The sequence below is a fragment of the Rhinopithecus roxellana genome, chromosome 17 (assembly GCF_007565055.1).
Source record: "Rhinopithecus roxellana isolate Shanxi Qingling chromosome 17, ASM756505v1, whole genome shotgun sequence".
NCBI lineage: Eukaryota > Metazoa > Chordata > Mammalia > Primates > Cercopithecidae > Rhinopithecus > Rhinopithecus roxellana.
The window spans coordinates 862,598-888,671 of record NC_044565.1 but is presented as its reverse complement, the minus strand read 5'-3'; the positions used below and the strand labels follow the sequence as shown (position 1 = coordinate 888,671).

Sequence of the window (26,074 nt, the reverse complement as noted above, 5' to 3'; positions counted from 1 at the left end):
TCACATTTGTATGAGTCTGTAATGTATCAAGTGTTCCATCTCACCTTGTACAACTACTCAAGGTAGTGCAGAAGGGAAAACAGACACGGGCCATGGGGTGATTACACAAATGGGCTCGGCCTCCTTACCCCACTGCAAACTGCTGAGGCCCCAGGGAGCTCCCAGCCCTCAGCATGGACCCTGGAACAGGGTCACCTGAGCCCCAGAGGCTCTGAAGCACTGGGTGGTGACAGTTCCCACCTGCAACTCAGCAGCCAGGGAATGAATGAGAGTCAGGGGTGGCAGGGCCAGGCAGGGGCTCCGGCTGTCACTGGGGCCTGCGCTGCCGCCTCCGCTGCACCGCCTGGCGCAGGGCCTCCAGCAGCTGCTCCCGGTTGTTGCAGACATTGTAATGTGTCAGGCGCAGCAGCTTGTCCACATCCTCCTGGCTGTAGGTCACCTTCGTGTAGTGGTAGGGAGAGTCCACTGAAGACAGGTTCACCTCCCCAGCCGCCGCCTCCTCAGGTGTCCGCCGGACCCCTGTGGAGAGAGTGGAGGCTGGCATGGGGGAACATGTTGTGGGGAAGGTGGGTTTGGAGACGCACAGGGGACACAGGAAGTGTGGGGGACTAGGGCAGCAGGAGCGGGAGATGAACAGCGGCTCACCAGGGGCCGAGTACTCCCGGAAGGAGTCGCTGACAAGAGGGAAGTGCAGCACCGCAGGGGCTCCGGGGCAGGTGGGGTCAGAGAAGGTGTGGCACTCCCGAGGCTGGAGCTGCTCTTCCGGGCTGGGCGAGATGGGCGGGAACGGGATCCCCTGCTCCTGGCAGAACCGGCCCAGGAGCTGCAGCTGCTGCAGGGCAGGCAGAAGGGGCGTCAGAGGAACAGGACCCCTGGTGTCCTCAACACTGGGGCTGACGATGTGAGATGCACCAAGATTCACGGACCTGGGGCTCAAATGCCAAGTCAGGGTCTCCAGTGGGGCCTACGAAGCCAGCCTTTGGGAAAAAAAACGCCACACCTGACAAGCCTCAGTGGCAGCTCCTCTGGGGCTAGACGGAGCTGGGCTGCTCCCAGCACTGCAGTTATGACACCGGGAGGCAGAGCAGACTCGGCAGGTGGGCCCAGAGGCCCAGGACCACACCTCGCAGGTCAGTAAAGGGGACCCAGATACAAGATAAAACCTCGCCAGCTTCCCAACTTCCGGAAGAGAATGAGCAAATTAACAGATTCCAGTGTCCCAGTCACATGCAGTCACTGTCACGGCTCCTAAAGGAAGCTGGACCAGACACTGGACTCCAAAGCCCCTCTCTTCAGGGGGCAGGGGCCACCCACCACCTCCCATACCTGCCCACCCTCCCCAACCTGGAAGGCTCCGTGGAGGTTGTAGTCCAATGACAGGATGAGGTCCACGTCCCGAGTGGGCTGCAGGAGGGGCAGGCAGCTGGTGTTGATGAGGTAGCCAACATCCAGCAGGCACAGGTGGGGCTCCGAGGGTGTCAGCTGGTTGGGGAGCCCATCCAGAGTGGTAGCTGGAAGGTTGGGGAGAGCAGCAATTGTCACGGATATCAAGGGTACCAGATTCCTGCTGGAAGGAGAGACTCTGGCCTCTGGCCCCTGCTTTCCTGCTGAACTAACACCCCCGCAGCCCGGCAGGTGGGCCCTGGGTCCCCAAGACAAGGAGAAAAAGACCCCTGCTCCAAGCAGTCCAGGGAATCGAGCTCAAAGCAGAACGGGAGTGGACCGGGAGGGGTGTCTGGAGCTGGGGACTCAAGGCTCAGGTGGCCACAGGAGGACTGTTGAGAGAAGCAGGTACCTTTCCAGGTGGAGAAGTGAGGATGCTGAAAGTAGTCTTTGTGGAAATGGAGGCCACGCAGGAAATTATGTGTGGCCTGGGCCAGTGGGCGCCGTGTCAGAAGATCAGTGAAAAACGCAGCTATCCTGCTGGCTGTTGAGGGTGGTTCTTCTATCTTCAGAAGGGGGACCTGTTCCTTGTCTACACAGGCAAGGTAGGGGTGTGGGAGGAGAATGGGGACTCCTGCATCTTTATCCCCACCTTGGTGGTGACCCTGGAGGGGGAAGAGGTGAGACCCCCCGCCCCCTGGTACAGCCCCAGCTGGCTGCCTCTTGGCACCCTTATGAAGGGGCCGGAGCACCTACCCAGGTTGGCCTGGTTCCTGACCCAGCGGTCCCAGAACTGGCTGGGCTCTGAGGCCCAGTATAAGCTGTCCTGGAGGTTGGCTGCATACAGGTTGCTCCAGATACCTGAAAGAGCGGCCGTGAGGGAAGAGGGTGCCCGACTCCTGTCCCAACCCTACCCTTCCCCATGGCCAGTCCTGACCCAGGAAGCTCTTCTGACCGAGGGCCACCCTCTCACTCAGGGCCCATTTTCCCTGCTCGGCCCAGCTTCCCCAGCCTGCCCAGTGCCCTCACCTTCTAAGAAGCAGATGCGGGACTCAGGGAGCTTCCTCGTCAGCCGCCCCATGAAGAACTCAGAGCCGAACAGCTCAGAGGAGATGAAGGTCCCATACTTGGGGAAGCCGACCTCGTAGGGAGAGAACTCGCACCACTCTGTGAGGAGGCCACCCCTCAGCCTCATGGTGCAGAGCCCTTAGGCACCCGCACCCCCACCCAGGGCTTTGCTTTAGGGCAGCCGAGGACCAGGAGGCCCAGGCCTTGTGGCCTGGGCTTTGTGCATGGGACCTAAGGCCCCTGCCTCCTTCCCAAAGGCCCAAGGGACCCTGGTAGGGTGTCAGTCTCCAGAAAGCACAGGACCTGGCCCAGGAGAGGTGGGTGTGACATCTGCTGTCTGCACACAGGCCCCGTCTCCCCTTACTCCACCAACCGCGAGGGCACAGGTCTCATCTCAGCTCTGGGGCCACTCACCCCCAAATTCAAAAGTGGACAGGCTCTGCCCCTTGGTGTTGAGGGCACAGTAGATGGGCAGAGGGTTCTGGCCATGACTCAGGGCCTCCCGCTGATCTGAGAGCTTGTGGTCATGGGGCTGGGGAAAGACGAGTGGAACCTAAACCCACAGCTGCCTGGGTGCCCAGGCCTTTCCCACCCTGCCGTCCAGTGCCGTGCCCCAGCTCCAGCCCTGGCTCTGCCCCCGGCCGCAGCCCCTGCACCTTGTCGTGCAGCAGCGCCTCGTTGATGAGGGCCCACAGGCTGGTGAAGCAGCTTGGGTAGCCCAGGCGGGCACGCTCAGCCAGCTCCTGCCGGTACCGCTGCAGCTGGCTGGGGGCCAGCACACCGAGCTTGCTCTTGGTCACCTGGGTCTTTAGCAACTCAGTGGGCCCTGCCAGGTCCTTCTGAGACCACTCTGGGTCCTCATAGAGGTTGGCCAAGGCCCTGGGAAAAGCCAAAGCCAGAGGGCTGTCACTGAAGGGCCCTCCAGACCTCACGTGCCCCGGGTTTTCTAGGACAACAGCCTGGCAGGGACCTCCCCAGGGTCTCCTGGAGCACATTTCTCCCTGGCACGTTCATTCTCCCAGCCCTTCTAGTTTGCTCAGAGGCCTAGGAGAACCCTGGCACCAGCACCCCCTGCCACACAGGGTCCAGCATCAGCCTGCCCCGAGCTCACCAGGTGGAGCCCGAGGCCCCGGTAATGTAGGAGACGCAATCCAAGAGGCCCAGCTCCTGCAGGCCGGCCAGCTGCCCGTACAGGGAAGTCATTGCCCGGATCCCACCGCCAGTGGCCATAATAGCTACCACAGGGATCTGGAAAAGAAGACAGCCAGGCCTGCAGAGGCCCTAGGGACGGGAAGGCCAAGCCACGGGAAGAGGAGGGAGCAGGTCAAGTGGTCACCCAGCCCACAGCTAAGGCCTGATCACAGGTCTTGGGACCAGTTCTGAGTCAGCCCTGGGGGCCAGAAACAGCCTTAGTGAGCGCCCAGCTCCTCCAGTCCTAAGGGCTCCAGGAAAAAATGGCCCAGGCAAGTTCTGAGCCTCATCTCCTCGCCCTCAGCCCTCGAGTCTGATGCTCACTTTCTGGAAGACCCAGGGCCCACCTTAAAATTTTCCCAAATTGCCATCACTCCCCCAGGAGATGGCCCAGGCTAATAGGAACCTCCTGAGGCACCCCGGGACCAACACACCTCATGCCAGCTATCTGTCTCACTCCTCAGACAGGCTAGGCTGAGAACCAGGAAACAGAGTAGGAAAGGCAGCCCTACGAGGCAGCTCCCGGGTGGGCTCCAGGCACCTCAAGCAACACTCTGCCTGTGCCAAGTCCCTGCTAACGCCGGGCGAGAGGAAGCAGGGTGGGGACAGGCAGCTACGAACTCTGGTCTAGATCAGGGACAAGCAGCTCCAGTGTTCAGCACTGAACAATCAAGTCCGGGGACACGCCATCCAGCCCAGCCCCCAAACCTCGTCCTCTTGCAGGTCTCCATCTAGCTGCAGGGCCTGCCGCAAGGCCGCGGCCACCACCTGCTTCCTCCTGCTCAGGAAGGCCTGTTCCTCTGCACAGGGCCTGAAGCCCAGTCGCACGGCCAGCTCCCTCGGTCTGGCAGGGGAGGGAAGAGACCATGAGACAGCTCTCAGTCCTCCCCAGAGAATGGAAAGCTGGGTCTGCCTCACCTGCACTGCCCTCCCTCCTCTCCCCAACCCTCACTGCCACTCCTGTGTCACAAGACTGCAGTTTGACACCTAGGGAGAGTGTGTCCATGTGGACATGCTTGGGAATGCAGCAAAGCAGACTGGCGGGACACAGAATTCCGTGGCTGTAAGAGGCTGCTTGGGATCCCAGGTGCAGATAGGCCCCCAGGAAGGACCTACACCATGGATCCCCCATCCAAGTCTCCTGCTCTGTCCCTCACCCATGGAGTTCAAAAATGACTACAAAGAGGGTGGATGCCAGGTGCAGTGGCTCACGCCTGTACTCCCAGCACTTTGGGAGGCTGAGGCAGGCATATAACTTGAGGCCAGGAGTTCAAGACCAGCCTGGCCAACATGGGGAAATCCTGTCTCCACGAAAAATATAAAAATATAAATATAAAAATATAAAACCAGGTATGGTGGCGGCACCTGTAATCCCAGCTACTCGGGAGGCTGAGGCAGGAGAATCGCTTGAACCCCAGAGGCGGAGGTTGCAGTGAGCCAATATCACGCCATTACACTCCAGCTTGGGCAACAGACTCTGTCTCAAAAAAAAAAAAAAAAAAAAAAAAAGATGGGGAGGGGCAGAAAAGGGCCAATGATTCTGTCTCCGAGAGGTGAGAAGCCGCTGTCCCAAGACGGTGGGCGACAACTCTACGAAGATCATTTAAGATCCGGCCATAACAGCTTCCACTCAAAAGGGTGCAATTTCCCCTCTTCTCTCCCTTGGTTTTCCTGCCCTCTCTGTGCCCCAAACCATGTTACCATTTTCCATCCTCACCTCCCTGCGTTTTCCAGCCAAACATTTATCAAGTGCTCCCCAGGTGCCTGGCACTGGGCTGGCCGCTCACTCATCCCTCCGACCATAGGTGCTAAGGCTCCTCCCAGTACTTTGTGCCCCCTGCTGAGTGCCAGCCTGCGCCCCTTCAGAGAGCATGAGGATGAGGGGTGGCTGTTTCTCCCCCTCACTCCTCCAGGCCTGCTCCAGCCCCGGGCCCCCGTTACTTTTCCAGGGCCTTGCCCAGTCCCCAGCCAGGCCTCTCACCCTGCTTCTTTTTTCAGCTCCACTCTCATCAGGGGGTCCTGAAAACCATGAAGGCCCCAGTCACAAAGGTCGGCCACCTCCACCCAGCTGTGCTCCTCTTACCCTGACCCCAGGCATACCACCCCCCCTACTGTCTCCACAGGGGCCAGGCCTGAAGCAGGGATGCTCAGAGGGTACTTCCCAAAGAGCCTGGCCCCCGGCACCTGCTCAGGGTGTGGCCCACGGAGAGAAGCGGGAAGCAGGCCCGTCCCTCTGTGGCCTGGGGCCCAGCCCAGTCCAGGCACCTCACTTCCTCCCCTGGGAGGCAGTACCTGGGACGTGGGGAAGACAAGCCTCACCACTTGGTCAGAGGGCAGGGCACTCAGTGGCACCTTTAGTTGCTCCTCGGGGGCATCCTTTAGGGGACAAAAAGAGAGACCTAAGAATCTTTACGCTTCCGCTCCTCGCACGGACCTCACCAAACTCCCACCGGCAGCCATAGAGGTATGGGAGGGACGCACAGGGGAGGCCAGCATGGGCCCACATGTGCTGCCAACGTGCCCACACTGCCAGGTGGGGCAGAGGTCAGGCTGGGAGGAGGCGCTGAGCCAGGGTACTGGGAGGAGGTGCAGAGGGAGGGAGGAAGTTCTGGGGGCCCCGCCTCCAGGGAGCGAGGCACACTACCTGTAGGTGAATCCTCAGCTCCTGTTCCCAGCAGGCTGGGCAGTGGAAGCGGAAGGTGCCAGTGCCCACAGAGGCCTCCTGCGGACCCTCACAGGACCCAGGAACCACAAGCTGAACTCTGCGCTCTGAGGCTGGAAAGAGGAACCAGAGCAGAGAGGCTGAGGACGGTATCTCTGCCCACAGAACCCATCTTGCTGGGAGGCCTGGAGGACACCTCCCTCTCCCCGCTGAAATAGTCTGGTCAGGCCGGGGCTACGAGATGGAGCCCCCACCACAGTCCCCCTGGGAAGGCCTAAGGGGAAAGCTCAGGCTCCAGGGAGCCCCAGAGAATTGTCCAATGCTTAAAGGGGGAAGACGGGCTGAGAGCCGGGGGCTGTCCCAGTGAGTTGGGGACTCACGCTTCTGGTCTCCTGTCTCCTCCAGTTGAACGTGCAAGCAGGAGAGCTCCCGGGCCTGAGTCATGAAGAGAGCCCCTCAGACACTAACCCCACCCCCATTCAGGGCCCCGCCCTCCCAGCACCCTGCCTCCTGCTGGTCTGCACTTCATTACCTGGACCCTTGAGATTGTATTCCCTTAACAAACTGAAATCCCAGGGTCTCCAGACAGAGGCAGCGGTGGGCCTGTGCCTCAAGCTGCTGGCATGAGGGAGTCCCGGGGACCCCAGACCACCTCCCAGAGCACTGGTCACACTCACCACCAGAACGCCATTGCTGACGAGCTGCTCGCCACAGTCAGCCCTGGAAAGAGATCCCAAAGCCCCCTTAGTGGGAGTCCAGGTTCTCACCCCACAGAGACCTGGGCATCCCCCAGGCACTAGTGCTGTCCTTCCCACGAGGCACTCCCACCCAAACTGCCCCAGGCCCCTGACTCACAGACTCTGCAGGCGAAATTCAACTTCCAGGCACCCCTCACCCTGGGAAGAGAGCCAGAAGCGAGTTAGAAAGGGTCAGAAGGAGCGCGCATGTGTCAGTGAGCATGAGAGACGTGCGTGCATGTGGAGATTTCAACCCAGACAGCAGCTGGGGCTGCCGTGGCAACACCGCCTTGCCTGAGGGCTCAGTGAGAAGCTCTCGTGCCGCAACTCCCCAGCCCGCAGAGTCCCCGCATCAAACAGCACTGACAACACAGGGTCATCTCCGGTCACCAGGTCCTGGTCAAAGACTTTCAGTTCCATGACATTCTGGAAGGGAAAAGAGTGACGGGGCTGTAGGAGGGAGGGGACGGGAAGGTGAGCAGGGCAGCGGCAGCGGCTGGTGGGGATGTGGGTAGAGCTAGCGCCGATGCCTAGCCCACCTTGAGCTGCCTGTGGATCCTGAAGTGAAAGCTCTGGTTCCACACAGGGCTACTGCTGTTCTTGACTGTGCGTGTCTGGAGCCTGTGGCTGCAGGCTGTGGGCAGCCAGAGAGTCACGTAGCAGTCAGAGGGGGTCACTGTGGGAAGGAACAAGTGCCCAGTGGTGGCCAAGAGCCCTTCCCAGCCACCCAGACCCACTTCCTTCCATCACCTGGAGCTCCATGTGGGGTAAGACTAAGGGGAGGGGAAGTGGGGGGCAGAGGCAGAGCCCCAGCTGCCACCTTCCACCCAGAAGCTCCTCTAAGCCCCCTTCTCTAGGCCCTGCCCACCAGCCCACCCGCCTCCACCAAATCCAGCCACAGCACCCTCCTCCTCCCTCAGCCCAGCACAGGCGCCAGGGCGGTGCGCACTCACCTAGGTCCTTAGAGGGTAGGCGATGGGCCCTCAGGACATGAACCGTGAGCAGGCAGGTCCTGGACACCTCTGCCTGCAGAGGCGGGAGAGGGGAGACCTGCTACAGGCTGATGAAGCCAAGGGTGACAGGGGCCGCAAAGGAGGCTGGAGCCTTAAGGCCTAATCCTGAACCCCAGGCCTGTCCTCCATCCCATCAGAATCCTGAATCAACAAGAGGAGACATGACATCTCCATCATGATGCCTGCCAGCACTCACACAACGCTCTGCGCCAGCTCTGGGCCAAGGGCTTTGCATACATTAACTCATTTATCGCACAACCACCGTATGCGCAGATACTATTTATGACGACCCACTCCACGAGGAAACTGAGGCACAGAGAAGCAGTCATTTGCCTGAGGTCCAGAATTGGGACTGGAGCCTGGGCAGGCTGGCTCCAGATTTGTGCCTCATACGGACCTGCTTCCGCCTCCTCGGGGTAGTATCCTTTAGGCTCTGCACCCCACATCCCCAGCCCACACCCCAGCTCAGCAGCTTTCAGGCTGGTCTTGGGTGGGAGGGGAAGTGGCACGTCAGGCCCCGGCTGAGCTGCTCTCGCACCCTCCCTCTACCCCTGGTCAGAAGTGCATCCCACAAATGGGCTCTCTCCCGGGCAGGGGAGGCGGCTCCTAGCTCAGACCCCTCACAGGCTGTCACGTCTGCCAGGTCAGGCTGAAGATGGTCCCCCAGTAGCTCCCTCCAAACCCATCCCCCTGGTTCCGGGAATGCAGCCTGGCAGGGTGCACCGGGACCAGGGAAGCCAGTGCCAACTGCTTCCTTTCGGCCTTCTGCCTGCCTCCACAAGGGCCCTAACAGGTCAAGTCCAGGGAGCAACCAGGTCCAGGGCAGTGCTGGAGAGCCTCATCCACCAGGGTCAGCCCAGGGCCCCCACACTCCAGGCAACTGAGTCAGCGGAGCACAGAGCAGCCACTTCCTTCCAGGGCCTCAGGACGGCAGCTGGGAGCCGGTGAGTCTCCAGGGCCCATATCCATGGTGCCAGGGAGCTGTGCCAGGAGACCATTCCCAGGGCAGAAAAAACTCAGGATGGATCCCTCATCCCCAGGCCTCCTTCTCCCCTGGCTTCTGCCCACTGCCTGGGTCTTGTGGTCAATAAACTCCCCTCCCTACACCTGGAGAAGACCACAGCTCCCATAAGAAACATATTCACCAGGCCCCAGGCAGAGAGCAGGGGTCAGAGTGGGGACCCAGTACCCTGCCAGGCCTTACCAGAGCCATGAGACCGAGTCCTTAGGAGCAGGAATGATGGAGCAGTGGCCACAGGATCAAGGACTGTGGGCTTTCTAATCCAGAGCCAGAGATGTAATGTCCCAGTTGGTCCCAAGTCCCTCCCACCCGCTGCCTCTGCTCCACCTAAGCTCCACACCCACTCCTGGACCAGCCACCTGTCCAGGAAACGAGGCACCCTAAGCCTATACTAGAGATCCTGACACCTCCGTGGCACTCGCCAGCCATTACCACCTGGGCCTGCCCCGCCCAGCCCTGAACTCCCAGCTCTGCAGTCCCAGTCCGGAGAGCTTGCTGCCAGGGGCTGAGCAGAAGGAAAGCAGGGGCGAGTCCCAGAACAGCAGCCAAGGGAAGAGTGGAGTGCCCCGTCACAGGCCTTTCGCAACTCTGGCACCTGTTGGACAGGAATGCCCAGTCTTGACTGCAGGGCTCCATCAATCTGAGTGGAGCACCCGGGCCCCCTCACGACAGGCAGGGGAGTGGCTGTCACATAAAACAGCCCTTCAAAGCCAGGTGCTGAGTGGCCAGGGATGAGGCCTGTGGGTTGGCACTCAGGGGCAGGGGGGTTCTCCTGTCTCCAGGGCATGGTTTGTAGGGGGGTCAGAGTGTGGAGACCAACTCCTTCCTCAGAGGGACAGCCCCAGAACAGGCAGGGGCTTCTGTCCCTTCCTGCCTGTGCCTATTATGGGAGAAACAGGGGTTATCCCCAGGGCACCAGGTCCCACCTGCTGCCCCTGAACTGGGGGAGGACAGTAACCATAGCAAAGCCAGGAATAGCTCTCAAGGCCCTGGGCTGAAGAGGTCTAGGCGAGAGAGTTACAAGACTGAGGTCTGCTTGCTTGTCCCAGGGAGGGGCTGCGGTGGCTCTCATGGACAGCGGAACTTGGGCAGCTGACGGCTCTTTGGGCCCAGGCTGGGATCCAGCCCTCACCCCCCAGTGAAGGTCACCCTGAAGTTTTTACCCGAACCTTCAGGCCCTCCTTAGAGCACAAAAGGCAATTTCAAGAGGGAGGATCAGAACATACAACTCATAGGCCGGGCGCAGTGGCTCACGCCTGTAATCCCAGCACTTTGGGAGGCTGAGGCGGGTGGATCACGAGGTCAGGAGATCAAGACCATCCTGGCTAACACGGTGAAACACCATCTCTACTAAAAATACAAAACATTAGCCGGATGTGGTGGCGGGCGCCTATAGTCCCAGCTACTCGGGAGGCTGAGGCAGGAGAATGGTGTGAACCTGGAGGCGGAGGTTGAAGTGAGCCGAGATCACACCACTGCACTCTAGCCTGGGCGACAGAACGAGACTCCACCTCAAAAAAAAAAAAAAAAAGAACATACGACTCACAGCTACCTTTTATTCAACATATCCTGTGTGCCAGCTTCATGCTGGTCCTCATAGACATCATCTCCAAGCCCATGATAGCCCCATGAGGTAGAGCCATTGTTATCTGTTTACTGACAGGACACCAATGCCCGAGATGCAGTGACTTTCCCAACATCACAGCACTGGGGAGAGGTGCTGCTGCACCTGATCCCCGCTCCGCTCACCTGTGTGGCAACTTCCTGAGAACCCTCACCCAGACCTGCCTGGCACCTTGAGTCCTCATGACCACATTCCAAGATCCTCCAAAGTTGATCTCAAGCCATGCTGGACCCTGGGCCAGCAGCCAGCATACACACTCCAGGCTCTCTCGAGAATTGACCCGGCCAGGGAGGGGCTGGCCCCTTCCCCCGAGGCGTGCTTGGCCGTGTTCACCAGTGCTCCATCAGTCAAGGCCTGAAGCCTTGGTGAGGGAGTCGAGCAGCTGGAAGTAACTATACTTGAGGTCGTATTCCATGTCATACCAGAAATTCACTGTGGGAAGAATGGGGATCTGAGTATGAAGGTCGCTCTTCTGACCTGGAGCCTCCCAAGCCTCCCTCTAGAGGCCCTGCTGGACCTTGGTGGGGCCTGTCCCCGGGCAGCCTGGGCAACTCCTTACCTGCGATGCAGCCCTGGGACTGCTGGACGTGGTGGAACCACAGCGCCGGCAGATAGAGCATCTCACCGGCCCGCACTGTGCAGCGAAGGGCCTGGGCCTGACTGTAACTGGGGTACCGGGCTAGGTCTGGCGCCAAGGGGTCCAGTGGGATCCAGGGCACCTGGGAACACATCAGATGCCAGGGAGCAGCGCCCCAGTCCCCCCAGGACTTCAGGCTGTGTACCTTCCAAAGGTCAACACCACAGACCCTGCTCAGCTCAGCAATGAAAGGCCTCAGACTTAGGGATTTTTCAGAGCAAGGTGCCACCTCCCCAGATCTTTTGTGCCTGCTCTTCAGGGCCAGGCTTCTGCCCTTCTCCCTCCCTAGAGCCCAAGAACAGGACAGACACCTTCTCCATGGCCTCTTCATCCACCACCTTAAAGGTGCCCTCTTCAGTTAGCTGGTAGGTTGCCGGCGTGTACAGCTCTGGAGCCCAAAGGAGAAGGGTGTGGGGGAACTGCAAACGGCCTGGCACTTGCCAGACCCTCCTCCACCCCAGCCAGCCCCGGGCAGGGGCAAGGGGATCAGGGGCCCTGGTGCAGTGGGGATGCCACAGCCACACCTCAGGCCTGGGAACTGGCCTCCCAGGCTCTTGCTGCCTCCCTCCCCCTTGGGCCAGCTGTTCCCCAGCCCCTGCAGGCCACATCCCCTACCATAGGGGATGAAGGGCCGGTCGCTGGGCGGATGTAACAGGAAATGCTTCTCTCCTGAGACCACGCAGTAGAGGTTCTCATAGGGGTCCTTGTGCACTGCCAACATAAAGAAGGCCCGGGGGCAGGGTATGGAGGACAGGGGCACAGGAGGCGGCAAACCATCATGCTGAGAGCCCTGCACCCCAAGACGGCCTATGACAAAAGAGAAGCACACAGAGTCAGCGGGCTAGAGATGCCAGGGGCTCTGATGAGCATTCTGGAACTCCGCTACCAGGGTCTTGATGCTTGCCAGGCCCTGGACTCCTCTCCACCAAGAGGGGAAGTCCTCCTACACTTACCCCTGACCCGGCTGGCCTTCAGGGAGCTTTCTTTGGGTCTAGAAGAAACAATGCACCCACCCCCAATGCCATGGGTCCCTTCCCCCACCTCAGCTGTCAAGGGAAGCCCTCTGTGGTGCCCGAGTCTTAGAAGCCAAAAGAAATCTTAGAGAACAGTCAGTCCAACCTCCAACCAGGGTCTTCCCTCCCTCTGCCCCCGCCGCTCCTTCCCCGCCTTTGTGTCCCCCTTACACCTACAAGAAGTCACCGCAGCCGCCTCCCCTAGCCAGAAGTTCACAGCATCGGGCACCTTTCCTGCAGGGCAGAAGGCAAAGAGCAAGTTGGGAAGGCCAGGCTGGGGAAAGCTGCCATCCAGTGATGCCGGAGCCAAAACCTGGGTGAGCACAGAAGAATCCCAAGAAAGGGGTCAGGGAGAAGACGGAGAGGTTGGGAAAGCTTGGGGAAGGGGCCCGCCCTCCCCTGGGGCAGAAGGAAGGACAACAATCTTCGGTAGTTTGTCTATGATTAAGTCAAGGCCTGGGAATGTATTTAGTGAGCTGCACCAGATGCTGACAGGACCAAGCCTGTAGGTCAGGTCATCACCTAAGGGCAAGCAGGCTGACCCCCTCCTTCCCGTATCTTCCCTGCCCAGGGCCGGGACCACCCCACCTCCACTCACCCAGGGCTTCTGAGGCCCAGGGCACATGGGATTCCAGGTCAGGCAGCAGCTGGGGCAGCTCGGTGGGCAGGTTGGAGCACTGCTTCTGCACGTAGAGGACCCCGGGGTGCTGGGCCCGGCCCTCCAGCACATCCAGCACGAAGCTCAGGGGCACGCGGCGTTCAGCTGGCATCACGAAGCGGTCCCCTCTCACAGCATCCGCGTAACCGTCTGGGGTCACGGCCACGCTCACCTCCGTGGAGCCCACTGTGGCTCTAGAGGAATGGACACTCAGCCCATGCCTAGATGCCAGTAATCACTGCTCACACCCGACCCCAGGGCAGCTCCCACCTCAAATAGGGGAGGGACCACTTCTGGAGGGCCGGCCAGTGCTGCAGAGCGTTGCGGATGATACACGGCCTGCTGGGGCAGACCCAGTCCCGGTAGAAGTGGAGCGGAGTTGGGGGCTTGTCCAGGTAGGGCACAGCAAGAGGCACACTGAGCTCTGAAAGAGGACGATGGGGAATGGAGGGGCTGAAGTCAGCAGCACCCAGTCCCAGCCCAACAGATGCGCTCCCTGGAAAGGCCAGGCTGTGTTACTGGGAAATGCTCATTGGTGACCAAAGGACCCTGGACAACCAGTAACAGAAGGATGAGGAGGGAAAATGAAAGCAGAAAGCATCACGCACACACACTAGTATGGGCCCTGACCGTGCACAGGGCCAGGGGCTGCTACACAGCCCAAAATCCAAATCGCCTATGGGGCTGTGTCTGCGCAGTAAACCCTCTGCCTTCCCACCTTGGAGGGCCAGCCTCCCAGCATCTACCAGGAAAGGCCACCATGGAATGGTGTTGGGAACTCCAGAATGAGTAAGGCTGAGGCCCCATGGCCACGGGCTATTCTGGGTGAGGTGTGGCTCTGGGAAGCCCCCTTCAACAGTGATACTTACTGAGCACTTGGCTTGGCTAATCTGGGGCTATCAGGGATCACACAATCATCATCTTGGGAAATTTACCTCTTACCCAGGGAGACAAACTGACAGATGACACCAATGGAGAAAAAGGAAGGGCTCGGCTGTGGTTTGGGTCCTGCTGAACAGCATCGCCATGTCCAGACACCGAGGGCCACCACGTGCACTTTCGTAGGCTGTGCGGTATGCGCCTGCGCAGGGATCTACAGCGGCCCTGTGTCACCTCTAATCAAAATCTCTTTTTGACTCAGCTTTCTTTCTCCTTCACTCCCATCATCCTACTGGTTGGGTCTAAGTCCTGTTGATTCTGTCTCCTGTGTCTCTCAAACCCACCGTCTCCTCTCCTCCACTGGCATCCACATTCCAGCTACCTCCTTTGGGTTCTCACTCAAATATCACATTGATAAGGCTTCCTTCTCTGACTATACTTTCTAAATTTATGATCTGTCCCCCTCCCCACCGCCAAAAATCTTTATACCCCTTTCCCTATTTTTTCTCCTTAGCATTCATCACCATTTAATATGCTATATATTTTAGGGCTGGACGTGGTGGCTCATGTCTGTAATCCCAGCACTTTGGGATACAGAGGCAGGAGGATTGCTGAGGCTGGGAGTTCAAGACCAGCCTTGGCAAGGTAGTGAGACCCCATCTCTACAAAAAAACTAAAAATTAACTGGACATGGTGGCATGCACCTATACTCCTAGCTACACTACAGGCTGAAGCAGGAGGATCACTTGAGTCCAAGAGTTGGAGGCTGCAATGAGCTATCATCGTACCACGGCACTCCAGCCTGGGTGACAGAGCAAGACCTTATCTCAAAAAAGAATATATTTCATGTACATAAACCGTTTATCATTCTGTCACCCTTGCTAGAATGTAAACTCCACAAGGGCAGAGACACTCATCTTGTTCGCTGATGCACCCCCTGGGACCTAGAACAGTACCTAACACACAGCATGCAATCAGCAAATATTTGTGCAATGTTGAATAGAAGTCTCCAGCATCCTGGCTGGATGGTTGCGGCAGTGAACTAGCTGGTTTCTCTGGCTTAATTCCACTCCCTCTCAAAGCATTCATCATCATAGCCTCAGTCATCTCCTGAAGACAGTCTCATCTTGTCATACTCCTAGTAACAAATGCCTCAATGACTTACCACTGCTTCTTAGAGAATGCCGCCTGCCTTGGCACGCACGACCAAGAACAACCTACTCTTCCAGTCTGATTTCCTGTCTTGTGCCTGCCCTTGCCACACACCCTCTATTCAGGTGGTACCTGACTGTCCCAGCTGCTCACTCAGACTGGAACGTCTTTTTGCTGGTTTTTATAAAGTGTACAGGGCTTTGCTTTGCTACATTCATGCTCTAGGTTGAGCCAGAAGGCCTTGGTGTCCATTTGGTGGTTACTACATCCTGCTCCAAATGGTCCCAGCACTGATGTTCACCTCTGGGGTTACGCTGCTTCTCTCACAGCCACACCATGTTAGTCACCTTTACTTTCTGATCAGTTGGAAAGTGAATGTTCTTAGATCAAAAATTGTAACTGAGTGAGAAGACCCCCATGGGTCTGGATAGGAAATACTGGAATACTGGAAAGGAAAGAGTTGGCATGCCTGCTTGCTTCCCTGGCTAGAGGCAAGATGGCACCCGTCCACTAGATATGGGATCCAGGAGACAGGAAAGTGGCAAAGGCCTTCCCAGTCACGCCAGCCCATCCAAGCGGTCACCTTGGGAGACGGTGGGCTGAGGCTCAGAACATCTCCCTGTTGTACTCGCTGAGATTCTTTTGAGACAGCGTCTTGCTCTGTTGCCCAGGCTGAAGTGCAGTGATGCAATAATGGCTCACCACAGCTGCAAACTGTCACGGGATCTTTGGGGTGTTGCTTTGCCAGCTGGAAACCTCTGTGGCCAGTGATGCCTTTGCCCGTTTTGCTCAGGCCCATTGGGCCCACGCATCCCTGCAGGCTGTGCTCGGCTCATGCTACCGACCTGTATCCCACACCTGCCAAAGGCGAGTGGGGCGGTGAGGGGTGTGTGAGCCAATGAGTGTGGGGTCTGGCCACTGTGCACAGCCAGGCATGTGGGCTGCGGTGGGGCAGGCAGCTCCAGGTGCCAACATGGGCGCTGGTTTCCTGCAAGGCTGCAGTTAGACCAAGTATACCATAAGTAGCTTCCACAGCTGACACTGGGAAACATGGTGGTGCTTGGAAGCTTGGAGATACCAGGAACCGTAGAGCCCTAAAGAGGATGTCAGAACCCCAGCTTGGGGAGCTCCTGGGTCTGGGCTCCCCAAAGGGCTGCAGCTCTTCTTTCCTTCTTGTCACCCACCATGTGGCGAGCAAGACGCATGGTTCAGCCCTCTTCAGGTTACAGCTCTTTTAGACCTGCCATTCAGCAGGTCCCTAGTTCTTGTCCTGCATCCAGGAAGAATGAAGTACACACAGACAAGTAGAGGGTAAACAAGACAAAGAGGAGCTTTACCGAGCCATAGAACAGCTCAGAGGAGACCCACAGTGGGCAGCTCCTCTCCGCAGCCAGGGTATCCCAACGAATGTTCAGCTCTCAGCAGAGAGGATGGCTCCTCTGCAGGGCTTCGCTTTGCTACATTCATGCTCTAGGTCAAGCCAGAAGGCCTTGGTCTCCATTTGGCGGTTACCAAATCCTGCTCCAAATGGTCCCGGCACTGATGTTCGCCTCTGAGCTTATGCTGCATCTCTCGTGGCCACACCATGCCAGTCACCTTTACTTTGCAATCAGTTGGAAAGTGAATGTTCTTAGATCAAAAATTGTAACTGAGTGAGAAGACCCCACCGGGCCCAGGAATACTGGAAAGGAAAGAGCTGGCAGGCCTGCTTGCTTCCCTGGCTAGAGTGGCTCCTTTCTGTGGGCAGGCTGCCCTGTCGTCTCTCCAGCTCTCAGCAGAGAGGGTAGCTCCTTCCTGCAGCTGGTCGTCCCATTGTCTCTTCTGGTCTGGCTGAGTCAGGGGCTTTTTATGGCCCTCAGAGGGGAGGAAGTACATGCCTAGTGGTCCATGGGCAGCCATGGGTGGGCCAGAAAAAGCACCAAAAGTTCCCATTCCAGTCCATGGGACCGGCAGCCCAGCCCCCAGGCTTCAGGCCTTCCCTGGCTTGAAGGTCAGGCTTCACCCAGGACCCGTCTGCCTCTTGCCATCATTCATGGCACCCAGGCTGTTTGTGCCAAGGGGTGCCTGCAGGCCCTCTTGGCTTCCCTCCCATGCACATTGGCACCTTGCCGGGGCCAAGGTGGCAGGGGGCTGGTGTGTCAGCACTGCCCAGAGCATTCACACACCCAGTCAAGCCGCAACAGCACCCAGGTTTGGCCTCAACTTTGCTCCATGATCTGATCAGGTGCTGACAGTGGGGAAAGCCAGACAGCAGGATCAGGCACTTCCGAGCCTGCAGCAGCAGGAAGGGGCCTTCCTGGGCCCCCAAGAGTGCAGAGATGCCTGGCCCCATGGCTGCAGCTGCACCCAGGAGGGTGGGGCTCCTGCCTGCTCCTGGCTCCTAAGAGCACAGGGGTACCTGAGTTGCAGCCCTGGCTTAGGTGGCTGCAATTGTGCCTAGGGAGCTCCCACTCCACCACTTGGAAGGGGTGGGGCTCCCACTTGTCTCCAGTTCCTGCCAGCTCTGTGGAGCATGCGGCCCAGCTGCACCTCCTCTTTGCATTTTCCCCACAGTGGCAGCAAGCAAGGTGCAGATGGCATGGCAGCCCCGACCACCCCACACAAATGAGCCTGATGGTCCTGGGGCTGGCCCTACAAGTCCCAGCTGCACCTTTGGCAGGGAGCTCGTGGGCTTCTGGGATGTGGCGGGGAGCGAGGTTGAGGCTGCAGCAGACGGTCTGGGCTTAAGAGCAGGTCCTGCCAAGCTGTGTGAGAGTGGGGGTAGTACAGTCGGCTGCTTCAGGGATGCAGGGAACAGGGGACTCACTACTACCACTGCTGCTCCAGAGCCGCTTCTGCTGCCCGACTCGTGCCTCCCCACTGCAGCCAGCATGATGACAGCATCCACTCGACTGCCGCCACTGTCATCAAAACTACCAGACTCAAGCAATCCTCTTGCCTCAGCCTCCTAAACAGGTAGGACTACAGGCACATGCCACTACACATGATGGTGTTTCACTATGTTGCCCAGGCTGGTCTTGAACTCCTGGCCTCAAGAGATCCTCTCACTAAGGAAGGAAACCACTACTATTCCTGCTGCCCTCCTACCCCCACCTTGCCTAGTTCACAAGACAGGAGGAAAGAGAGAAAGAAACAAAAGTGAGATAAATAGCCAGACAACCTTGGCACCACCACCCGGCCCTAGGAGTTAAACAAAGTAATAATAATAACATCAACCCCTGGCGTAAACTACTTGTGTTATCTGTAAATTCCAGACACTGTATGAAAAAAGCATTGTAAAACTTTGTTCTGTTAGCTGATGCATGTAGGCCCCAGTCACGTTTCCCACGCTTGCTCAATTTATCACGACCCTTTCACGTGGACCCCTTAAAGTTGTAAGTCTTTAAAAAGGCCAAGTATTTCTTTTTCGAGGAGCTCGGTTCTTAAGACGCGAGTCTGCCGATGCTCCCAGCCAAATAAAAAACCTCTTCCTTCTTTTTTTTTTTTTTTTTTTTTTTTTTTTTTGGAGACGGAGTCTGGCTCTGTCGCCAGGGCTGGAGTGCAGTGGCCGGATCTCAGCTCACTGCAAGCTCCGCCTCCCGGGTTCCCGCCATTCTCCTGCCTCAGCCTCCCGAGTAGCTGGGACTACAGGCGCCCGCCACCGCGCCCGGCTAGATTTTTGTATTTTTTTGGTAGAGACGGGGTTTCACCGTGTTAGCCAGGATGGTCTCGATCTCCTGACCTCATGATCCGCCCGTCTCGGCCTCCCAAAGTGCTGGGATTACAGGCTTGAGCCACCGCGCCCGGCCACCTCTTCCTTCTTTAATCCGGTGTCTGAGGAGTTTTGTCTGCGGCTCGTCCTGCTACATCACCTTGGCCTCCTGAAGTGCTAAGATTACAGGCGTGAGTACTGCACACAGCCTGGGATTATGGAAATACGTGGAAACTGCCATTTTTTCACCCTTTGGACTTCTGCAATTAGGGATTTGTTTTACTTGCTCACCATTTTTAGAGAATGGCTGCTTTTCTCTCCTGGGGCTTCAAAGTGAGAAAATTTCAAAAGGGATCCAAACAATTCCTTTGACCCCATAACTCTGCTAAGAATTTAACTAACAAGGCTGGGAGCAGCGGCTCATGTGTTCCACGGCATTCCGAAACTTTGGAATGCCGAGGTGGAAGGATTGCTTGAGCCCAGGAATTTGAGACCACCTGGTCTCTACTAAAATTCAAAAAAATTAGCCAGGCATCGTGGTGCATGCCTATAGTCTCAGCTACTCCCAGGCGCTGAAGCAGGAGGATCTCTTGAACCTGGGAGGTCGAGGTGCAGCGAGCTATGATTGTGCCACTGCACTCCAGCTTGGCTGACAGAGTAAGACCTTGTCTCAAAAAATATATATATAAAGAATTCAACCAACAAAAATACTCACACGTGCACAAAGACCCTGCTCCTGCAGACTGGCTTCTTCACTGTTTCCTGAACATATCGGGCACACTCCCACCAAGGGCTTTGTCGGCACTTACCTTCTAACCTACTTCTACTCTACAGCTTACTCATTCAGTACACCTGTGGTTAACTGTCCACCTTCTCACTTAGAATGTAACAGGGCACAGAATGTAAAGGACAGAGATTTGTTTTGTTCAGTGATGTATCTCAAATACAGTGAACAGAACCTGGCACACAGAGATGCTGAATAAGTATTTGTTAAATCAATACTCAAAGCATTCGTTGCAGCATTATTGAAAACAACAGATTGGACATGACCTAAATGAAAAAGACTGAGGTAGAGGAATGTGAAATGATCTCCAAGATACACGGTGCAGAAGAGTGTTTAGCAGGCTACTATTTGTACAAAAAAAGGGTAAAAAGTCGTGTGTGCACGGATATAAACAATCTTTCTGGAAGAATGCAAACTGGAGCTGGGAGGGAACCTTGCTTCACTTACATTGCATACCATTATATATTACATACCCATCACAACATACACATGTGCCTGTGTTGCTGTTCAGTGGTAAGAAATCATTTAAAAATAGAAAAAAAAGGAAGGAAGAGAGGAAGAAAGAAAAGGAATAAAAACTAAGCAGGGGAAGAGCCAGGGACCATTTGGTCAGCCTGCAATCCTCCCAAAGTGGGAGAGGGGAGTTGGGGCCTGAGGTGGGGCACGTGGGGGGAGGAATCCGACCACCACCTGTGTGCCTTTGATGCGCTTTCAACAAGGGTAACAGCAAACTGCTCAAGACTGTGGGAAACACAGGGCTTCGCCACGACCACGGTCAAGACAGCACCGGGCCTTGGGAATGACATGAAGAGTCACCCAGGAAACCGCGGGAGTGCGCCAACACTCGGGGAGGGACGCGGGTTGTGACAGAAGAGCAACACGAGCGGGGCCTTAGGCCAGTCGCACACGCGAGGTTCCGAGCCCCCGGTGTCAGCGGCATCCCAGGGCCCCCACCATGTTCGGAGATCGCCGCAGCCTCTGGCAGAACCCACTCACCCCTTGCAGCGGCCGGGAATTCTCTTAACTCCCTCCGCACGGCGTCCAAAGCCGCCTCCGCCATGGCTGCGTCTGCGCTGGCCGAGACCCCGCCTCAACCCGACGTTCCGCCGCAGGCCACGCCCCCAGACCCTCGCCCCGCCCTTCCCGAGGCCCCCGCCGCAGGCCACACCCCCAGCACCCCGCCCCGTCCTGCCCTGGGAGCACACCCGGTTCCGCCACCGAAGCGGTGGAGCTAGCAGCGGCCCCCGCTTCCGCCTGCTCCACCCAGCGGCCGGCATCCCAGGATTAACAAACAATTGTGTTTATTGACAAGTTCATACATCAGTACAAACGGGCACGTTAAAAACAGCCCCCCGCCCCGTGCAGCCGAAGAGGAGGCGGGAAGCGCCGCGACCTGCACAAAGTAGAAAAGTTATAAATAAAGGGCTTTCAAAACTGGGCGGGGGCGAATCTGGAGTTGGGCGGCGGTTGCCGGTGGCCTCAGACATGCAGAAGGGGACGGGGCGCCGGCCGGGCCACGACGCCCCTCACCCACATGGGGCAGAGGGCAGGAAAAGGGCGGTCACGTTCTCACAAACCTCAGGCGGAGGGTAGCTCCCTCCTCGTGAAGGACCTGGCCCAGAGGGCGAACCTGAGTCCCACCTGCGGTGGGCGCGGCTGGTGTGGGAGGTCGGGGCGCAGCGGGAGTTCCGGGGCCATGCGGGTGGCGGTGCTAAAGGAGTGGGGGAATGGCCAGGTTTGGAGCAGCTCAAGCGCACTCAGGCTGATGTCCCAGAGCTGGGCACCCTTCGGAACCCGTTTCTTTTTTTTTTTTTTGAGATGGCGTCTTTGTCACCCAGGCTGGAGTGCAATGGCGCGATCTCGGCTCACTGCAACCTCCACCTCCAGGGTTCAAGTGATTCTCCTGCCTCAGCCACCCAAGTAGCTGGGATTACAGGCGCATGCCACCAGGCCCGGCTAACTTTTGCATTTTCACTAGAGACAGGGTTTCACCATGTTGATCTCTATCACCTGACCTGGTGATCTGGCCCACAGTGCTGGGATTACAGGCGTGAGCCACCACGCCTGGTCCGGAACCAATTTCTTTATAAGCTTCTGCCTACGGCACAGCAGGGCGGGTGAAGGGGCTCTCGTGGCCTGAAGCTGTGGTAAAGCTGCTCTGACTTACCTGGAGCAGAGGGGAGCAGCAAGGCCCACAGACACCTTTCCTCAACTCTTCAACTGCCTCACAACTTGGTCCCACTCTACCTCCTACGCTCCCCTATCTCCTTCCCCTCACACCTAATTACTGCCCTTTTACATTGTAACCTATCCCCTCACCTCTGCCACTTATCTGTCCCATCTACCACTTTTCTAGTGTCTCCTTTGGCCCTGGCACCTCCCTCCTCTCACAGCATCCAGCACACACCATGGGTGCCCAGCACTGCCTTTGAGGAGGCTCCTTCTACCTAAACCAGGTGTCCTATGGGCCATCTCCTATCAGCTAGGCGGTGGACACCAAGAATCCAGAATCTGGGTTCACTTAGTGTGCTGCGCCCCTTTTCTACTCCCTGATATGTGTTCCACATAAGTCAGGGTGGTGAAGCTGAGGCAGGATGTGAGGAAACCAGGCACACAGCAGCCAGCCGGATACTCTAGCAACCAACACCCAACTGCGTGCTGTGCAGGTAGGCATGTGTATGTGTGTGTGTATACGTGTGTGCGCATGCATGTGTGTGATCTCATCTGTGGCCGAGGTCCTCAGGAGGTGGGCCAGCGCCCTGTAAACGAGGGACATTCCAACACAGGCTTCTGACTGAGCATCACTCAGGATGCAAGAAGGTGGCCTCTGGACTCCAGCAGCCGGCTGGGGTCCAGGGCTGGAGAACAGGTAAGAACAAAGGGCTGAGGGAAGGAGGCCAGAGCTTCATGTTTGCCCAGGTGAGGGCTTACTGTCCCGCAGCAACATCCCACAGTTGGCTCAAGTTCTGGCCAGGAGAGAAAGGGGTCACAGGGAAAGACAATCCTGGGCCCCTCTTGGAGGGAGAATAGGAGTGGAATGTGGGGGCTCAGGTCCTAATACCAATTCAAGTCTCCTGATGGCTGGGGACACCCTGGAGGGCCTGACGGCTCTGCCTTTCTGAGCTGCCAGGTATTGGGGAAAACCACCCTGCTCTGGCAGCCAGGGGAGTGCAGCTGGTGTGAGAGGGGAAGTGGAGGTAGAAGTGAAGGCCCACAGTTGGCTGAAGGGCCCTGAATACCACATCACCTCACCTCGACCCCAGAGTACCCTGTGTATGCTCCACCCCAGGGAGCTGATCCCTGCAGTAATTTCAAATGGCTTCTAAGAGAGGGCCAGCCCTTCCCAGATTCCTAGATGAGGCAAACTGCCCTCCTACCTCTCACAGCACCAAGATGACAAAGACCCAAGACCTGTCCCTGCCACTGGAGGGGCTGTGGAGGCAGGAGTTCCAAGGAAGTGAGGCAACAGTCAGGGAAATAAATTAATAAATACAGGCGCCCTATGAGGAGCGGCTGGGAAGGCTGCTTTGCCTCTCAACACTGCTCCCTGCTTTCCAATCCAAGCAGCCCCGTGGGTTTTGGTGAGTGGCAGAGGGGCTGCAGTTTGGAATCGCTGGGGCATTCATTCACTTGGGACAGGCTTCCGGAACTCAGAGTTTGCGTTCCATGCGCCGTTCCACGGCTCGAAGCAACAGTTCTGAGTATTGCTCCAGCAGGGCCTGTGTCTGCTCGGCTCCCACAGCCCCAGGGCTGCCGCCTGGGCTGGACGGCACTGCCCCAGCCAGGGCTTCCAGCTCCTGTCGCACTGAAGAGAAGGTGTCTCTGAGGAGCTGGGCAATCCGACTGTGCTCTGCTGAGGGCATCTTGCAGCCAGCCACCTGAAACAGGACCCCCAGAAGTGAGGTGGAGGAGCCTGTCAACAGACATATAAAAGGGAGAGGCCCCACCTGGGTCCAGCCTGCCTCAGAGGAAGGGACTAGCTGGGAATCCTACCTGCCAAGATCAGCGTGTATGGCCAGGGGACATGGGATGTGGCAGACTCTGGGGGTGACCCCCAAAGTGGATCCCATCGGATTGCAGAACCGTCTATATCTTATAAACAACTCCTTACGACAACTCGGGCAGAATCTGCTTTCTCTTTCAAAGTATGGGCCTTCTTGGATTGTCCCCTATGTCTAAGGGTGCCAAATCGTGGATATGAAAAAGGATGCCATTAATAATTACGCTGGGACGACATAAACTGGGATTGTCCTGAGCCAACTAGGAGATGTGGTCTCTCCAGGCCTCACCTCCTGAGGGAAATCTCCAGCTCTTCACCAGAAATGACCGCAGGTGCCTGGTTCAAGAGGCTAGCCTGGCCTCTAATCCCCTCACCTATGCTGCCCAAGATGTTCCTGAGTGTTCCACCCTGTCAGCATAACAGCCTTAGTATGCCGTTCTGGACATGGCTATCCGAAACACCCAGCACTACTGATGTGCTCACCCTCCTGCCAGGGGGCACCTAACACCCACCGAGTGGTAGAGCCGCATGGCCTGGCGCACGCTACCGCGGAGCTCTGCCACCAGCTGCTCACACTGCTCCAGGCTCACCGCTGGCTCTGAAAGAGACGGATACGGCTCAGTGAGACCCAACACGCAGCCCTTTCAGGCCTCCGCACCCAAGACACTCAGAGCAGGAGAGACCTAGCCCTCAGCATTGCACCCCCAACTTGCCCTCAGTCCCTTCCTCTTGCCTTCTCTTCCAACGGCCTCCCCAACACCACACAAACAAGGTCCAGAGGAGAGGGCCAGCCCCAAGTTCAGAAGCCACTGAATGGGCAAGTGGCTCACAAGGAAATCGTGAAGGTTAGCCGGAGGTCTCACCATCAGGGGTGTGACTTATGGACCTGAGACAGGAGCAGACAGGCCGAGAAACACCAGAAGCTGAACCCACAGAAATGAGATGGAGCCAGAGAGCGGCCAACAGAGACGGGAGAGGATGGGGCAGGAGATGAGAGCTGGGGAGCTGTGCACACCTGAGTCCTGGCTCAGGGCTGTCCCTGGCTTGGTGCATTCCATGGGGTTGGGAGTCTTCTCAGGGGGTGGGGGCGGCAAGTTTTCAGGGCCTCGGAGGAAGCTGCTGACTGGCAGTTGCTGGGCACAGGGGCTGCTGGGCCCAGGATGAGCCTGGCACTCTGTCCTAGGCTTGGGAGTGGTACCCTCCCCCAAACAGGCCCGTCTCTCAGTTGTACTGTGAGCTTTTCCTAGGCCCAATGGGAAGCCAGGCTTTTCTGCCTCGCCAGGGGTCCGGCCTTTGGTGACAGGAGAGAATGCAGCCAGGGTAGGACGGTCAGGCAGTGGTTTGGGGATGTCCAGGACCAGGTGAGCCCGGCTGGGCAGGGCCAGCTTGCTGAGTGGTGAGACTCGGATGGGGGCAGGAGCTTGAGGTTCAGCCACCAGGCCCAGGTTCTCCCCAACAGAGATACTGCGGGATATCTTGGCCATGGAACTGGTGGTGGGGTTCTGATAGGAGTGAGGCCGAGATGGAGGGCCATCAGCTAGGGGCAGGGAGCCCAGACCATCCTGAGCTTCCATCTCCCGAGAGAGCAGTGGGCCTGGTGAAGGGGCCTGCAGACCGGCCTCATCTCTTTCTGCAAAGGAGACAGAGATATACGCAGGTCAGATGGCGAGGAAGGCATCCCAGATGCCAACGCCCAATCCCAAAGAGCTGCTGTTCCCCTCCACATGCCCATTAAGGGACACCCAGTGGCCAGCACAGTGACACATCAGGGCCACACTAGGCCCTCCCTCCTCCAGCATGTACATGTGTTCCACACACCCTACACCCCAGCACTGAGCCCAGCAGGCTCCTCACCCTGTGGCACCAGACTGTGCACAGACTGGGCCTTCTGGAGTCCAGATAAGGGGCTGGCTGTGGCCACTCTCTTGGGAGCCCAGCTGCTGTCAGAGCTGAGACGGCATCGTGGCAACAGCACAGAGGCTGCCTGCTGGGGGCTGGGGTTGCCCGAGGACAGTTCTACCTCTGGGGGTGCTCCAGGGGGACTAGCACCATTGCCTCTCGGCTGCTCACCAGATGCCTGTGGCACCTGGGCTGGTCTCGACATCAGTGCCAGGCTTGAGGAGGACGGGGATGGTTCCCTATAGGGAGGAAATGTGAAAGAAGGCCCAGAGAAGGCTCAATGCTCCTCCCAGCCAAAATGGCGAGAAACTCATAGCACCAGGGCACGAGGAGAGAAGGACAAGCACAAAGCCAGACAGGGCTGGGAAAAGGCCAGTTAGCCCAAAACTGGGAGTGCTAAACACCCCAGGCATGGAGAGAGAGAACACTGGAGGAGAGGGCAGCAGCCCTGGGAGGCCAGGAGAGCTGGAGCTGCTGCTGGGGGGAGGGGCCGCTGTACCTGAGTGGGCGGGTCTGTACTTGCAACAGGTATCGTGAGGAGATGCTCCGAGACTCTGACCTCTCTGGCACCTGCACTGGGGCCCCTACCAGGGTCAGAGAAATCATGAATTGGGGCAGAAATCAAGCCCTTGACCCAGATTTTGCCTCCCTGAGACCCCCAG

General features: G+C 57.8%; 3 protein-coding genes across 7 annotated transcripts in view; all 3 read right to left on the bottom strand.

The window, feature by feature from the left end:
* On the bottom strand, window positions 1-9,862 carry PLA2G4B (phospholipase A2 group IVB). Its single transcript, XM_030921368.1, has 20 exons — window positions 9,671-9,862; window positions 7,995-8,094; window positions 7,581-7,717; window positions 7,336-7,467; window positions 7,160-7,200; window positions 6,982-7,024; window positions 6,685-6,739; window positions 6,287-6,417; window positions 5,935-6,018; window positions 5,624-5,661; window positions 4,351-4,486; window positions 3,563-3,699; window positions 3,108-3,330; window positions 2,866-2,983; window positions 2,413-2,550; window positions 2,140-2,244; window positions 1,796-1,975; window positions 1,345-1,511; window positions 646-832; window positions 1-519 (listed from the first exon to the last, which is right to left on the bottom strand). Exons 1-20 carry the CDS (start codon window positions 9,860-9,862, stop codon window positions 308-310), a joined length of 2,556 nt encoding a protein of 851 aa, XP_030777228.1. The 3' UTR covers window positions 1-307.
* A 749-nt stretch (window positions 9,863-10,611) lies between these two features.
* On the bottom strand, window positions 10,612-20,641 carry JMJD7 (jumonji domain containing 7). 2 transcript variants are annotated; one of them, XM_010369061.2, is made up of 8 exons: window positions 20,510-20,641; window positions 13,278-13,431; window positions 12,948-13,201; window positions 12,527-12,583; window positions 11,952-12,143; window positions 11,648-11,724; window positions 11,259-11,418; window positions 10,612-11,131 (listed from the first exon to the last, which is right to left on the bottom strand). In XM_010369061.2, the coding sequence occupies exons 1-8, from the start codon at window positions 20,571-20,573 to the stop codon at window positions 11,043-11,045; spliced, it is 1,047 nt and encodes a 348-aa protein (XP_010367363.1). In that variant the 5' UTR covers window positions 20,574-20,641; the 3' UTR covers window positions 10,612-11,042. The 2 variants fall into 2 exon arrangements, with proteins under 2 accessions (XP_010367363.1, XP_010367364.1); XM_010369062.2 differs by having other exon boundaries at window positions 11,952-12,047.
* A 156-nt stretch (window positions 20,642-20,797) lies between these two features.
* MAPKBP1 (mitogen-activated protein kinase binding protein 1) overlaps window positions 20,798-26,074 on the bottom strand; it is a 54,809-nt gene continuing 49,532 nt past the window's right edge. For 3 of the 4 annotated variants that reach the window (XM_030920576.1, XM_010369060.2, XM_030920578.1), the window contains 5 exons: window positions 25,912-25,996; window positions 25,368-25,651; window positions 24,529-25,143; window positions 24,026-24,111; window positions 20,798-23,391 (listed from right to left, as the gene is read on the bottom strand). In XM_030920576.1, the coding sequence (XP_030776436.1) occupies window positions 23,164-23,391; window positions 24,026-24,111; window positions 24,529-25,143; window positions 25,368-25,651; window positions 25,912-25,996 (1,298 nt within the window). In that variant the 3' untranslated portion in view covers window positions 20,798-23,163. The remainder of the gene's footprint in view (window positions 23,392-24,025; window positions 24,112-24,528; window positions 25,144-25,367; window positions 25,652-25,911; window positions 25,997-26,074) is intronic. The other variant, XM_030920577.1, reaches the window with a different exon arrangement.

What these genes read in the sequence shown, in the direction of transcription:
- JMJD7 (XM_010369061.2), bottom strand. Translation starts at nt 20,573, where the DNA reads ATGGCGGAGGCGGCTTTGGACGCCGTGCGGAGGGAGTTAAGAGAATTC. An exon ending in GGCGGCTGCGGTGACTTCTT is followed by an intron (nt 12,144 to 12,526) that starts GTAGGTGTAAGG and finishes CTTTTGTCATAG; the next exon opens with GCCGTCTTGGGGTGCAGGGC. An exon ending in GTCCCAGGGCTGCATCGCAG is followed by an intron (nt 11,132 to 11,258) that starts GTAAGGAGTTGC and finishes TTCTTCCCACAG; the next exon opens with TGAATTTCTGGTATGACATG.
- PLA2G4B (XM_030921368.1), bottom strand. Translation starts at nt 9,862, where the DNA reads ATGCCCTGGAGACAGGAGAACCCCCCTGCCCCTGAGTGCCAACCCACA. An exon ending in TCAGCAATGGCGTTCTGGTG is followed by an intron (nt 6,740 to 6,981) that starts GTGAGTGTGACC and finishes TTCATGACTCAG; the next exon opens with GCCCGGGAGCTCTCCTGCTT. An exon ending in GGGGCCTCGGGCTCCACCTG is followed by an intron (nt 3,331 to 3,562) that starts GTGAGCTCGGGG and finishes GGCTTTTCCCAG; the next exon opens with GGCCTTGGCCAACCTCTATG.